This window comes from Bactrocera tryoni, chromosome 3 (assembly GCF_016617805.1).
Source record: "Bactrocera tryoni isolate S06 chromosome 3, CSIRO_BtryS06_freeze2, whole genome shotgun sequence".
In the NCBI taxonomy this organism is placed as follows: domain Eukaryota; kingdom Metazoa; phylum Arthropoda; class Insecta; order Diptera; family Tephritidae; genus Bactrocera; species Bactrocera tryoni.
In genome coordinates this window covers 6,154,850-6,170,672 of record NC_052501.1, presented here as the reverse complement: position 1 = coordinate 6,170,672, position 15,823 = coordinate 6,154,850, and the positions used below count along the sequence as shown (strand labels likewise).

General features: G+C 35.8%; 1 protein-coding gene across 2 annotated transcripts in view; it reads right to left on the bottom strand.

Moving 5' to 3' along the window:
- Nucleotides 1-14,075, bottom strand: part of LOC120772550 (protein vestigial) — a 40,028-nt gene extending 25,953 nt beyond the window's left edge. For both annotated transcript variants that reach the window (XM_040101234.1, XM_040101235.1), the window contains exons 1-2: nt 13,272-14,075; nt 8,624-9,969 (exon numbers count right to left, since the gene is read on the bottom strand). In XM_040101234.1, coding sequence (XP_039957168.1) covers nt 8,624-8,719 — 96 coding nt within the window. In that variant the 5' untranslated portion in view covers nt 8,720-9,969; nt 13,272-14,075. The remainder of the gene's footprint in view (nt 1-8,623; nt 9,970-13,271) is intronic.
- Nucleotides 14,076-15,823: the final 1,748 nt, after the last annotated feature.

The following is a 15,823-nucleotide window of genomic DNA, read 5'->3' as shown; positions in this document are numbered from 1 at the left end:
TAAATATTTACATGATATAAAGCTCTTGTTATTTTGATAACGCTTGCCTCATAATTATTTACTATACTCTGTACAAATTATTAAACATTTTTGGAGAACTTCTATAGTTCATTATTTAACAAAATATCGGCTTGTAAAGTACTACTGCGCCCAAAAAATAAGGTGACATTTGAATTTAAACTCCGCGCGTCGCAGGATTTGGAGAATTATTTTTTTTTTAGGTTGGTAGTAGCGTCAGTCACATTTATGTCAAATTTCATGTCAAAATATTCATAAGTGTTTGAGATACGTGTCGTTTTGTGAGCTGCCAAAAGTGAGTTTTTCGTTGTTTGCGATGCCGAAATTTGTTGAGCAAAGAATTTGCATTAAATTTTGTTTACGGAATCAATTTTCTGCTGCGGATACGTTGAGGATGGATGGTGCAGAAAGCCTTTGGTGATAATGCTATGTCTAAAAAAAATGTTTACAAGTGGTATAGTGAGTTCCAAGCCGGACGTGTCGAAGACGAAGAGCGTCCAGGGCGACCATCAACCTCAACCGACGAAACTCACGTTCAACAAATCAAAGATTTGGTGTTGAAAAACAGTCAATTCACAATTAGAGACCTTGCTGATGAAGTTGGCATATCGAAAGGCTCAGCCAATACCATTTTGAAGGATGTTTTGGGCCTCAAGCGCGTCAAATCATTGAATTTTTTGGAAAAAAGGCGTCGCGTTGAAGTGTGTGAAACGATGCTTTCCGACTACCAGGGTGTCATGAAACGCATTATAACTGACGATGAGACTTGGATCTATAATTACGACCTCGAAACAACCGATCAATCGAGCAAATATCGTGCCAAAAGAGAGTCGAGACCAAAAGAATCGCGCCAAAGTCGCTCAAAAATCAAGGTCATGTTGACTGTTTTCTTCGATTATCGTGGTGTTGTGCATTAAATTCCTTCCAATCGATCAAACAGTCAACAAGGAATATTATTTGTACGTTATGCGTCGTTTGCGTAACGCTATTCGCCTAAAAAGACCGGAATTGTGGAAAGACAATTCTTGGTTTTTACACCACGATAATGCACCATCCCATACTGCCCTCGCAATTCGTGATCATTTCGCCAAAAACTCAACCCATATCGTTCCGCAACCACCGTATTCACCTGATCTGGCGCCGTGCGACTTCTGGCTGTTCACCAAGCTCAAAAGACCGCTCCGGGGACACCGTTTTTATACGATAGAGGAGATTCAAGCCGCAGCGAAGACGGAACTGAAGGCCATCCCGGAAAGTGACTACAACCAGTGTTTCAAAGATTGGAAAATCCGTTGGCATAAGTGCATTGCATCGGGAGGGGATTACTTTGAAGGGGATGAAATTGATTTGGAAGATTAAATAAAGAATTTTCAAAATAAATACATTGTTTTTTGGGCACAGTAGTATGTTTCGAGGCTCCCAACTTTTTTTTAAAGAAAAAACACAAAAACTTCAAATTTAATGGGGAATGTTTGTTATCATTCGAAAGAACTTTCCAGGACATTTATTTTTTGTAGATTATCTCTTTCAAATGTTGGCCGCGGCTACGTTTCATATGGTCTCTTTTCGATGACTCGTTCGAGCATTTCGACTGGTAACTGTCGAATGACACACGTGTTCGAAAGACTGAATCGAAGCGGGATTGTCCACAGGAAAAACTCTAACCGTTTGATATCACATGATTGGTGTCAATTGATACTGAACAAAAATAACATGATAGCCTTAGACGACTCACGCGTGATCTGTCAAAAAAGGCTATTGAAAAAAGTACCTCAACTTGGATCATTGGATCACCCTTTAGAATGGTGCCATGATGTCATTTGAGCGTTGTAGCCTTTTTTCAACTTTTTCGATCTTTTTTGCATATTTCGAGAAGTTTCGACCTCAGGTTATTGTACATGGAACACAATTCTTAACACCGTCAGAAATCGCATGTGTCTATCGTTTTAATTTTCAAAAATCGCTTGTTTTTAGGCTTTCATATTGACTGTGCCCTTTGAAATTAGAACACTCTGTTCCCAGTTAATGTGCCTCAAGCATAGTTGTTATCTTGTCATCTTCATTCAAAAATTTGCATGAATTATAGCTTATTTCTTGGAAATGTTGTTTTTCTGTAAGTTAGCTTCCAGCTTTTTCTATCGAAAATTGTTGCATTTGAGCTTCCCTCCTCAAGTTGGTTTATTTAGTGTCTGTTCTAAAATAAAATGAACACAGTGGGCAGTTTGCTATCATTTGTAAAATTGTTGCATATGGTTGGATATGGTTGGCTTTTCCAAGACCTTATCGAGATTACGTAGTGTGACGGGAGAAAATGCAGATGAATCAAAAATTTTAGAAAATAGCGAATCGCACAAACAACTAGTACAAATCCAATAAACTTATACAATTTTGGAGAAGGGTTCCACACTCATTTTCGTATTTAAGTTCAAGTACAGAAAGTATAATTGAAAACTGTTTTTCTTAGAAATTAAAGTTGGTGCCATAGTGTTAAGTCTAAAAATGTTCGGCGTCTGAAGATCGTTGTTTGGTTATTCAAATCATTTTGTAAAAAAACCGTACTAATCTGATTTTTTTAAATCCATGTCAAGTTAACTAATATATTTTTGTATCTTATTCACAAGTGGGCCACGAAGTTTGTAACAACCAAAAGGAAACGTCGGACACCCTAGAATGTATTTACACTTGTATATAAATGATCGGTGTGATGAGCCAAGCTGATTTAGCCATGTACATCTGTCTGTCCTACAAGATTTCTCGAGAACTACTCAAGATACAATTCTAATGAAACATTTCATTTTTTATATTAGAAAAAAGTATGTTTTTTACCCGAGGTAAGCGTTGTAACCCCTTAAACTCAAGTCCTCGTTTGAAAAACTTTTTATTTGATAAGATAATATACAAAATTTACACTTATTTTTGCAAAATAAGCGCTACAGTCAAGTGTTTGGCTGGCTAAATTTTTTATTTGGGAGGGTATTTACTATAGCTGAGGTACAACCATAGTTAACGATTTGGAGTATTTTTTAATAATTATTAGACAGATTATATTTAAGCTATGAACTTTAAGGCAAACATTAACAATGCAATAACATCTTAAAGAAATTTGAAAATAAAGAAAAAAATGTATTTTAAACTTCAACTATCTCAATTTATATTTATTATTTATATATTTATATGTATTTGACATAAATATAAATATATATACTCTATCACCTATTTAAAGTTAATATCAAACGATCAAAAAATAACTAATAACAAGTTAATTTAATTATAATTTATAATAACAGCGAACGCAAATACTTCCCCTTCGCTCCCTTTCCTCCTCCACCACTGGTTTACTAAAAATCTTTGCGCGGAATGCACATGAAAAGCGACAAATAATTACAAGAGCGAGTTAAGTAAATAGGCACAAGCACTATACGCCACACAAACACATAAACAAGTGCTGGTATGAGTGTGTTCAATGTCTGATTGTCGCAAGTGTCTGTCAGTTGTTTTAAGCACATAATCAATGTTATGCGCTTATCGACGGACACGATCGCCAATCGAACCGGCATGCAGGCGGTCAGCCAGCGATCGCTGTACACGCCGAGTGGCAAACAACCGAATTGCGCAGAAGCGAAAAGTGCACAGTAGCAGTAGTCGATGCTGCCACCGTCGCACCCCGGCCGTCGTCGTCCCCTCAACTGCACAAAGTACAAAGACAATAGGCGATCGCAATGGCAAAAGCGCATGCTATTCAGCCAGCCACCCATCGCATTGCGACGCGTATACGCTAGACTGCCGACTTTGTTGTTGCCAGCCGCATGTTGGCTGGTTATCTGTGCATCGATGTGTGCCGCTGCTGCAGCGATCTACCGACGCTGATCGAACGATCGACCGGCGAAATTTATAAAAATCGAAAACCGGACCCGAAGGAATGTGTGCATCGCTGCTAGCCAGCCATATGCTGTTGTTGGGAGACGCAGCGCACTTAAGCGCATTGTTGTAGGGAAGATTGAGTCAGAAGTAGTTGCAATGTGCGTAGCTGCGTAGTATTTGTCAAGACACGCCGATTCCCATTAGTCGTATGAAAATTTCGAATCGGTTTGCCGCGAAGGCGAATTTGTTGGCGAAAAATGGCTCACACAGCATAAATCACCGTAATATGGGTGCGAGATATGTCTGTTTGTATATCTGTATGTGGCATCGGTGATGCCCGATATCGATGATACTAACGAGAATGAGCAGAAGGCGGTGTCTGCCAGCGAACAGCGAGTACAATGTGGTGAAAAGGTAGCAACTCCACCAAATTAGCGACTGGGGAGGCAGAAACTGTGGCTCTGACACGGCCTATTGTTTGTTCGAGCTACGCAGATAACCTCACTGATGGGAAGGTTGATTGCATATCGTTTGCCTGGACATCTCACGCGCTTCCCACCACAACCTACCGTGTGTGCTCGCCAGCTTTATTGCGCTCTTCGCTTGTGATACTTTTCAAATGAACTTAACACATTTTTAATGCAAACAACAACAACTTAACCGCAACAACAACTCGTTGGCGACAAAATGCTGTGATCATTGTCGATCAGCAAAACAAATCATTAAACGCATTTGGTGTCTCAGCGAAAAAAAAACATCCGCCGCCTGACACACACTTCACACTCTGGCTCTCAGCGTGTTGCGCAAATGAGCGCGAGCACGAAAATCGAATGTGTGAGCAGTAATCAGTTGTGGCCTGCAGCGTTCACCGCCAATAAATTAAAAACAAAGGGCAAACATGTTGCTGGTGACATTTTGTACGTACGCCCGTTGAAACTATGTCCGTCCGCCGGCAGACCAAATGCGTGTAAACTTTTTTTTCGGTTGGGGGTGCCCGCAACAACAAAGGCGACGCAATGGTAGTCAAAGTTGGCCGGTTTGTCCACAGCAAAGTAGTTCAAGCGTCTGTCCATATTTCTCCAAGCGATCAGTTTCCAAAAAAAGTGCGCATGCAAAGCTTGGATTCGCGTTCACTTCACATATGTTCATATGTATGTATGTATCTTCTGAAGTGCTTTTGCGGCTTCAAGTCTTTTGTTTTGTTTTTGTTATATTTGTTTCGTTTTCCTTTGGTTAGTTTGTTGCACGGTTTTGCTACATAAAAGGGCAATTTCGTTTTAGTGCCGCGGCCTTGTATAATTGGACCCGAAGACAGCGGAATGCCTTTGAGTAAAAGCGACTTCAGCCGCCTTGCCGGGTTTCTTTTAATTTTGCGCATTTTTATTTTATTTTTTTATTTTTTTGTTTAATAAAATTTGTTTCTGCTCACTGTGTCGCACATTGTCTTTGTTTTAGTTTGTTGTCATTTCATTTATTTATATTTTTTTATTTTTTTTTTTTTTTGCGTGAGTAAGTTTTTGCTGCGAAGTTTGTATGTGAATAAGGTTTAGAACAAGAGGATAAGTACTTTTGTTTATATATTTTGTATATACATACAGGGTGCATGATATAATCTTCGACCGAATATTCGATTTCGATGGCGAAATGAGACCTTAAGGCATTGTCTTACAACTTAAAGTTGGAAAATTGGAGAGTTAAGCAGTCAAAATCGCTTTCACCTTTGAGTTCCAATTAAGACCTGGACAAAAAAATTCAAGAAAAATTTGTAGCTGTCATGGAAAGTAACGAATCGAACAAACAACTGGTATCGGTGGCAGATCCAGAATTTTTTTCCTTGTTCTACAGAAAAATAATTTGCTTTCAACATATTTTTAATATTGATGTTTCCTCGTAAATTCTTCAGGGTTTGTTTTATTTTCCGCGCTTTGATTTTTTGAGAGTAGCGGACTCAATGACTTAGGATCTCCAGTTGGCGCCGAAAAGCGAAAAGGAAGAACCACTGGCTCGCTGCTGTAAACTCGGCTTTAACCGTGTGAGCGGTGTCTAAGCCAATAACGAAGAAGAAAAAGCGGACTCAATATTTTATCAATATTTTTATTGCTTTCAGTAGTAAAATTTTCGATAAGAGACCAGAGCTAAATAAATGAGGGAATTCTTATAAAGCTAGTATTTTCTAAAAACACTAATTTCAAACCTAACTCTGATTCTAAAGCTTTTCATGAGAATTTGTTTAAACATTTGCATTTATATCATTCGAAACCCAATACTCTAAAAGAGAAAAGAAAATAATTTTTTCTTCGAAAACCCATATTTTACTACGTTGTAGATGGCTTTGTCACGATCCAACGTGTTTTTACTCTCAAAGAGAAAAAATCCATTTAATTTAACATTCGAGATTTTGTCTTCGAAAACCCAAGTGGTGTGTTGATGTCTTTGTCACGATCCAACGTTTCTTTTAACATTTTCAAAATATTTTTTATGAAACGAAAATTCTTTTAAAGCTTTTAAATCTTTTTGTTTGAATTAGCAAAATATTCTTTATCAAAGAAAATTTCTTTGTAATTTAAAAATTCGTGCCGTGTTTCGGTTTCGATCACAACACTAAACCCTCAAATTCGTCACTAAAAATTTATATTACTCCTGTATTGTTCTCCCTTTATTGTCTCAGATGCCTTGCAGCAGCGTGAGAACTTTCGGATTTTATAAGAAATGTCAATTTTGCAGTGGCAGATTGCATACCTTTGCCCACAAACAAACAAACATGTGCAAATTGGTCAGTCTGGCCGTGAAATGCGGCTTTTTATGTGCCTATACATGTACATATATATGTTTGTATGTATACATATGTGCGTAAGCAAAAAAATATCTATAGACGCGCAGTTTAAAGCGTCGAAAAGTGATGAGATGATTGGACAATCAATTGCATGAATCATGACTCACTTTCAATCATTTAAGCAGTATGAGTCTGTAATAAACACAATATATTGTATGTGTGTTTTTAAATAGAATGTTCTTATGTCCAAAACTTATAGATATAGTTTATTAATTACTATTATTATAACTTACGGTTGCTTTTTATGAATAGAAATAATATGTGAGACTAAGTTTGTATAATTTTTGAATAATAAAACTACTCTACAAGCGTTTCGGTTTTTGTCTAAATGTTTTTTTTAACGAGTGACGTTTTTACGTTCACATATTAGTGATAGTGAAACCCGAGGGCAAAATCTGTTCAGGTGTTTTATAGAAGTCTACAATAGCTTCAAATGGCGCCGTGGTTGTTATAATGTTCAACACGTAAAATAAGAACTAAAGAGTAAAATTGTGTAGTTTTTAATGTCACTATAGAGCGGACATACAAAGTATCCGGGTTATCTGTGCTTATGAGATGGCAGAGCGGATGCCAAGTGCACTATTCAGCGGCTGGTAAGATTAGAACTCTGTCTAGAAAAGCAAAATGTAAAATTTTAGTAAGTTTTTAAAGCAAAACATTAAGTTAGGGTTGATCAAACAATTTGTTAAAAAACTAGATGAAACTTCAGGAGCCATCGGACACTTGAAACTCGTTTCCTGAAATTTTCAAAGGCAGAAGTTATAGCTGGACCTTTTGTTGGTTAGATTTTCAGGAAATAACAATGCTGAAAACTACGGAACGTTGAGGATAAGCTGAACAATTTTAAGGCCTGACAGACAGGTTGTCATTCATGCTCATTTAGACAAATTCAAAAACCAAGTAGGAGTACATTCAGAAGAATAATGAAAACATTAAGAGATTCTGAGCTTCGAACAACGTTGTCAACATCAATATAATGAAAATATGACCAGAAACTATGTATATTAAGGGCTTATTCAGAGAAATGATTTATGAACAAGAAAAATTAAAGGTGAACTTTTTTCCACTTTTTTGTAAGTTTTTTTTTATAAAACTTAATACAAATAATAAATATAAATATTTGACTGGTTTCAATCAATTGATTCAAGCTCGAGTATAACCGAGTAAGCGGTCTACGTCAATAAAAAAGAAGTTTAATCGATTTATTAAATCCTAAAGCAAAGTTTTTATGTCGAGAGGTTTGTGGTACGCCTCATAACTATATTATGGATCAATTCAAATATCAGAGTTCATTCGCTTCATAACACTTTTCCCTGTTTCATTGTTTGGAACACTTTGAAGTTAACGAAAACAAAAATTTTGCTAAAAATGGTCTCATTTATTATTGTAAAAAAAACATTAACTTTCTCTCTTTGCCTGGTAAATTTCAAGCTGCTATGCATTTTTTTCACTTTTTTCCTTTTTCAAATGCTTTTGCACTGGCTCATAAAGGAATATTCGAAATGAAGATAACGCGAAATAGCTTGTATTTGAAATTATTCCTCTTTGTCTCCAAAAAAAAAAAAAATACTGATGTTTTACATAAATATTCTTGAAGAGCTCAGTAAATACAGATTACAAGTGTCACTTATATTTTTCCATTAACACTAATGTTTTGCTTGTGCGAATTATTATTATTTTATTAATGAGATATATGTACATAATATATAGGGGTTACTCATACGCCGCACTGAACACATTTAATTTGAAGTATTCTACGCTATCACACAATATCGCATAAAAACTGTTTTAATAACAGCTTGAAGTTCATTATTTAGTGAAATATTTAAATTCTCAGTAATCTAAACAACGATGTATTCTAAAAAAAACTTAATTTTTACAATTTAGAAGAGAAAATATTGCATATCTCACCCTTTCATATTGATAAAATGAACGACTTGGTCCGGCACGGCCATACAAATATGGATAATAAGCACCGTACATTACTTCGGGGCAGGACACTGCCATCGTCCAAGTGATCCAAGGACTGAAATTTTTTGTAAAATCACAGTTGCTGAAGGTCTGCTACTTTGAATTTGGTTTGTGTTTGAATTTCTAACGTAGTTCCTGTTGTATTTTAATCTGGCAAATTGCACAATTATTTATTTTTATTGTTAAACTAGCTTTCAAGTAACTGAATTATTATTATTTTTTTTTCTATTTCTTATGCGCATGTGATGAATAACTGTTTCTTGAAGCACACGAAGCACAGCACTTTTTCACACACAGCATGCGAATGCTCTTCAATTTAACTTCAATTAAGTATGCAATGGCAATAACAATAACAATGCTTGAATTTTTATTTTTCACTAATATGAATTACAGCTTAGCGCTTGTTGTTGTTGTGTGCAACGCCTTAAACGTGCGTGTGGTATTATTAATATCGCTTGTTGTTGTTGTTGTTTTTGCTTTCTTACTGTCGTTTTTTATGCTTTCTTCTTATTGTTGTTTTTATTAGTAACACTACAAGATTTTGCTGCAGCTGTTGTTGTTGTTATTACTGTGCCGGTGTAATGGTGATGGTATTCACTTGTTTGGTTCCGCTGCAATGCCGTATTCCAGGAATGAAATCTTCGTGCCAATAGTTTTATTGCATTTTACATACCGCGTTTGAAAATAACAAAAACAACGGCAAAAACGAGTTACACAAACATCAACACGTCCACACTATTCGCGCACACAATGGCAAAAGCACAGGTGTTGTGTATTTGTTTTTGTATTTGTATTTGGTAGGCAATGTTACACGCACAACCGATTGAGCGAACGATCGGGCCGAGCACACGATTTTCTATTATTTATTCCTCTTTGTTTACAATATATTTTTTACTCGTTTTTTGTTAGTGCTTTTTAAGTAACAACAATTTAGTTGTTGCACTTTATCATAGCGGCTGGCTGGCACAGTTGAGGGAGCGGAACAGCGGTTGCGAATAATGTTTTAATTGCTCACCTCATACACGTTTCACTCGCTGGTATTTCTCTCTCATCGCGCGCACTGCTACTTCACGGCACACACATATACACACACGCATAAATAATCGTGCGACTACTATTCAGCCAAGAATAGTTATGTACGTTTCACCTCTCCCCTGCGCACATTCGCTACCATGGGCCGGTCAGCATTCACCACTGCAGCAAAGCTTCCCCTCAACAGCACTTGCTAAGCCGTTGTCATCGTCAACAGCATCGACGAAAAATCGGCCTGGCCACCATCAATTGCACTGCAATTAAGAAGAAGAGTAGTCATTATCAGAAAAGTAGTGCTATGAATATTAAAAATGGTGGAAATACTCGTTTCGTGCACAACTCAATGGGGTGCAGTGTTCGCAAAAAAACTATAATTAGAAATGAAATAAGGTTATGTGGAGGCAAAAACAACCGACGAGCAAGGATGACTTAAAGCAATCATAATTATGTGCGGATTAACATTTCTGCATAGGCTAAGAGTGATTATTTACCACAGACCCGCAAAGAGTCTATATGTGGTAAGAAGCCAAGCTCATCTGAAAACTGTTTTTTCCAGAGAGATTATTAAAAGAATTGAGTACATGCGAATACAAATTAGAATGGGCGCAAAGTAAGGAATGGGAGCTTGTTGGTCATAAAGGTATTACACTACTGTTCTAAGATATCGGTATATCATGTGTCGATGGCTCGGACGAGCAAAATATTTAAGCTGTTATGTCCACTTAGATGAAAAAAAAAACCTGTTTTTGCGAATGTTTTTAAAATATTCTAATACTCGGTGATTCATCTAAAAAAATTGTAGACTTGTTTTATTCTGAATGTTAAATGGCGGCTTCCCAAAAAATACCAGTTTTTTATGAAAATTTGTACTTTAAGTGGTTTAAAAAATAGAAACTATTATCGAATATATTATCCTGCAATATTTACTTGACAAATAAATTTAAGAAGTCCGAATGAAAATTTTAAGTTGACCGGTTTAGCCGTTCCGTAGAAATTTTTCGCCCCGACTCTGAAAGCATTGCTTCGTGAAAAGAAGTTTGAAAATTTGGGAGCCGGTTACACTAAGTTAAAAAGTTCTTACATATACATATATACATATACATATATATTCTCAAATACATACATATAATAAGTATAAGTAATTAATAAGTGAATATAGCCCTCTGAAACTTCTACAGTTTCCGCCGTCGTTTCAGAATAGGAAATTGTGACTAAATGAATGCGTATATATGGTAGCTAGTAAAAGTGAAGAGAGAGTCAATACAAATCCAGCGATTGAGTCGTGTTTGATTAGAAAGGTGCGAGCACCTTAAAAAACTATTTCACTAGAAAACGTTTTTATAAGAAATATCGAAAAGAATGATATAGTCTCTTAAGAGAGTTGAGTATCCCCATCAAAGGAGGAGGATTTTCAGCTGTCAAACAATAGTTTTAGAAGAAACATAAGTTCACTAAAATATATTCACTGCAATATATCAGAGACTTTCGACAGCTATTTGCGTCTAAAACTTAAAAGTTTAATAAAATTGTTAGTATCTTTTTAAAAATCCATTATAAAAGAATAAGATAAGATTTCGACTAGACCGGAATGAGTACACACAGTCTGTTGGGAAGTCTTCATATTCCAAGCAGGGTCTTTCGCAGATTTCCTCAGATATAATTTTATTCAAAATAATTAAAATCTTAGAAGTATTCAGTTCTTGAAATATGTTTTCCTATAAAAAAAAACAATAGGAGCGTTTAAGTTTATATTTTTTAGGTCATTCAAATCTCTGAACTAGCGAGTTGACTCCGACGGCTATCTTGTCTAAAGTAATGAATACAAGAAAGAAATCATTTGCATAAACGACGACAAGTAGAATTCATAAAAGAGATATGGATTTACGGATATGACGTCGAAATTGTCCAATAATCTAGCGAATTGCTCTCCAAAACCGATCCGAAACTAAACAAACAAAATTTGCCGAATACTCTGAAGGACATCCGAGCCGGGAATTATAACAATTGTAAGAAAAAAAAGATTTAACATGGGTATGAATGCTTGTATTGGCTCGGAAGCCTATTTTGAAGGCAATATTACCGATTTACATATATTAAAATATGTGAAAATGTAGTTTTTTGTTAGTCCGAGTAAAATTTGATTAGATGGTAAATTACTCAGTTTTAGTACATTTTTGTGCAATAAAACTGAGTCTACAAATCATAACTGTTTAAGGTGGCTTAATAACCAAATACGATTTTATTATCGATTTGGTTTTTTTAATTCGATTACAACAACTAAAGAACAGGAAAAAAGGTGGCTTCAATAATCTGAGAATAAGCTTTGGAAAAAGGACAACTGCATATTATTATAATTAGAGCTCAAAGTCTGGTGAATTTTGAAACCACTGCCTTTCTACTAAAAGAACCAAATAACATAAATGGCGCGGCGCGGAATTTAAGGCAGACCGTTCATAACGCTTGAGTTTTTTAAGTTTACTTTAGATCAAAAAATCTAATGATACTTATATCAAGCAAATATGAAACATATGTACATACATTAATATATAAAAAGCAGGTTTTCTCTCAATAGCCGACGAATTTCCCTATATCTACTGATCGGGCGTAACTTTTATACTTAAAAAGAAGGATAAGAAAACATTTCAAAAGGTTTTGTGTTTTCTTTAATTAAATTTTTGTTGTTTTTTTTTTCTATTATAAAAATGGATAAATCAAAATATGGTCAGTCGTGAGAGGAACGTTGTTGAATTTTTTTCTCGGCTTATACCGAAAAAAATTTAAATTTACCGTCATGAGAGGATACATTTTACAAAAAAATATATGCCATGCAATAACCACTCAAACTATCGACAGTAAAAATGTCATATAGCTTATAAGGGAGTAGAAATATACATAGGTCACCGAGCTGTCCCCAAACAGACAAGGTTTTCTAACAAATTATAATATTAGTAAACCCTAAATATTCGATTAAACGACTTATAGCATTCATGTGAAGGCCTCGAATACACTTGCAATCGTCGCTTAAAATGCAAAACAACGTATCATCAAAAATTTGAGATTGAGTTTTTTTATTACTTACGACTCACTAAATCATATTACATATGTATATGTAAGTATGTATCATAAGCTTTTAAGCTTTCGCTGTCCAATATATCCAAAAGGCCCGCTAATCCGGATCAATTAAAACCGGCCCCTATCCGGAATATAAAGAAATCCGGATAATAAATAATAAACATGTGATCCGGATTAGAGAATACGGATAGAGAATGTCGGTCCGGATTACAAGGGACATAATAGAAATTTTGAGTTTTTTAACCCTGTCCGGATTACAGTGGAATCCGGATTAGGCCATGTCCGGATAAGCGGGCCTCTACTGTATAACCATTTTATAACCAAAACACACATTTTGTTTCAATATAAGTGTTTCCTATTTTCACTTGTAAACTTATAAAAAGTGATGTTCCGTTATTTTGCATTTTAGGTGACGATATACATATATATACATATATTATTACTTATAAGTATATAGCATATAACGCCTTGTGACGCTTTATACCTGCTGTCGTTTTATGTTGTTTTGTGTAGATAATCCGCCTTGAGAGTGAATGAATTTCGAAAATATATTAGCTTTCTAAATCGCTTTGTTTATTTGTAGTTTACTATTGTTGTTATTTTCAATATTTCACCTCATGAATTTTTAGTAAAATATTTTGCGCTCAAGAAATTTCACAAACACAGTAACACTTGCAATATTTTTCTACACAAATATGCAGCAGCAATTTTAACACGCATGAAAGAGTCGTCAAATATTCACGTGAATTCTCGAAAACATATTTCAGATACTTTTTGCAAACACACAAACAACAACTATCGCAAAAGCGACAAGAATTTATTTTTTATTGAGTCTTCACTAGCAAAAAACATTCAAGAAATGGCCTAATGTCAAATTCCAAAATACTTTAAATATTTCGAACGCAGCACACATGAAGACCGATTAAGACACCGACAAACGCGCGCGTGCTAGAAATATGCGAAGAAGCTCGTTACTTAGCTGATAGATATTTGTTCGTAGCGTAGACACTTTCGCTTTCCGGCGTGCAATGGAAGGTATTCGATCGCGCACTCGCTGCTGCACATGAATCGAGTAACGCTTGGAATTCACAAAAATTCAGCTAATTGTCGCGCTTCACATTTAATTGCGCAACGTTGTCGCTATTGACGATTGAATTGCAGCTGCAACGAATTTGAATGACAACGCGGATGCGACACTGGGCCGCGGTTAAATGACGACTCGCCAACTAACGTCAATGGGGGAACACACACGTTTGTTTCCCTTGCCCACTACTCAGATGCTGCTGCTGCCACGATTTTCAGCGCGCAACGTTTTCAGATTTCGAATCAGCGCGAGTTACGCATTCAACATGCGCTGAGATACAAACAACACTGCCAGCGCCCAGCTGTTGACATTACCGCTAGACGCAGTGCGCGGACAGCACAATGCCAAGTTGTAGCGGCGGAGCTGTGGCAGGAAAGAGCTAACTGTACTATTTGAGAAAGTACGCGATTTGAGCGCGCTGATTGGCGGAAAACCCGTTTTCGCTTACACATATGTGAATGGTTGACTGCGTTTGTGTAGAATAAGCCACGCCTGGCGCTCTACTAATTCTTATTAATTGTGTAATATGGTGTAGGAATGCAGTTCTGGCGTTCATTTTGACTAAAGTTTTCTGTCGCTTGCGCTGCAGGAGCGTGCGAGAGAGCAAGAGTATGCCGTGTGTCTGCCCGACAAGGAAGCACATCGTGATGTGTTGTTTGAGCGAATTAGAGAGTGTTGAGAGGGTAGTTTGATTTTTGTTTTTTTATTGTTGTGTGCCGAAGAAAATGGCGTCGCTCAAATGCAAGTATATACAAAGCATGGGAAAGGACCGATGTATCTTTATTGTTTGTGTACGCTGCCGCTGTTGTTGTTGTTCGTTGGCAACATAATGCATCAGCAGAAAATCTTGTAAAGGTCACGAAGCTCAGGTGAACTGATGAGTATTTCGATTTGTTTCTGAAAAAGAGGAGGTTTATGGATACGTGTACGAATTTATTACGAAGAACAGCAATTTTTAAATTAAACTTTTTTGTTGTGCTTGATTAGGTACACAAAAACAGAACTAGAAAATTCGAGATACTGATATTTTGTGATCTCCAGTTTAACAGCTAAGGTGAAAAAAAGTTTTCTTCAATTGAAACATATTTTTTATAAAGGATTGCAATAATTTTAATTAGAGACTTCAAAAAATCGGTTTTTTTGAGATTTTTTTTTGGAAAAAAAAAAATTAATTCATTAAAGCGAATTTTCTAGGGTTTGTAGTTATATATTTAGACATCATCCAAAATATTTTTTGGTAAACAAAATCTTTGATATTTTGCCTTTGGAGAACAATTGCTTGATGCATCTTGCATGTGCATTCGTCGAAGGGCGGGCAGGATGCAAGTCGCAATTTCTATCGGAAACAAAATATTCAAAGATATTTGTTAATTACTTAGGTATGTATATTGTAGTTAAACTAAGAAAATTTCAAAAAAAAGAGTGTAAAGTACTACAATTTTTTAAAAATTGAAAAAAAGTGGTTTTTAAAAAAATTATATTATTTTAAGTGGTTTAAAAATATGTTCAAACTTGACTTTTCTTAGTTTTTTTAGTTTAAATAGAAGATAATTTAATGACAAAGATAATAAATTTTTACCCAATTCCATACGGCGTTTAGTTTTTTTTTCTATCCTGTCCGCCAATTAAGAAAAATCGTAAAAATGAAAAACCGAGAAATCGCGCGTCAAAGTTTTCGCTTTTTGCCCAAGCGCTGATATATGTACATACATATGTATCTGCTAGACGCTCTTTCACTATTTCCCTTCTAGCTTCGACAATATGTCGAATTCCAATCTATAACTTTGGGGAAATATTCTTAGATAATTTTTGAAGAGATTTAAGCAAAAAAAAATCGAATTTTTGAAGCTTCTAAACCAAGCTCCCCCCTTAAGTGTAGACATGTGCAGGAGAGCAGGTTTATATACAGGGATAAAAAAAATCTAAAAAATCGCGTATGCGGGAATGTTCTA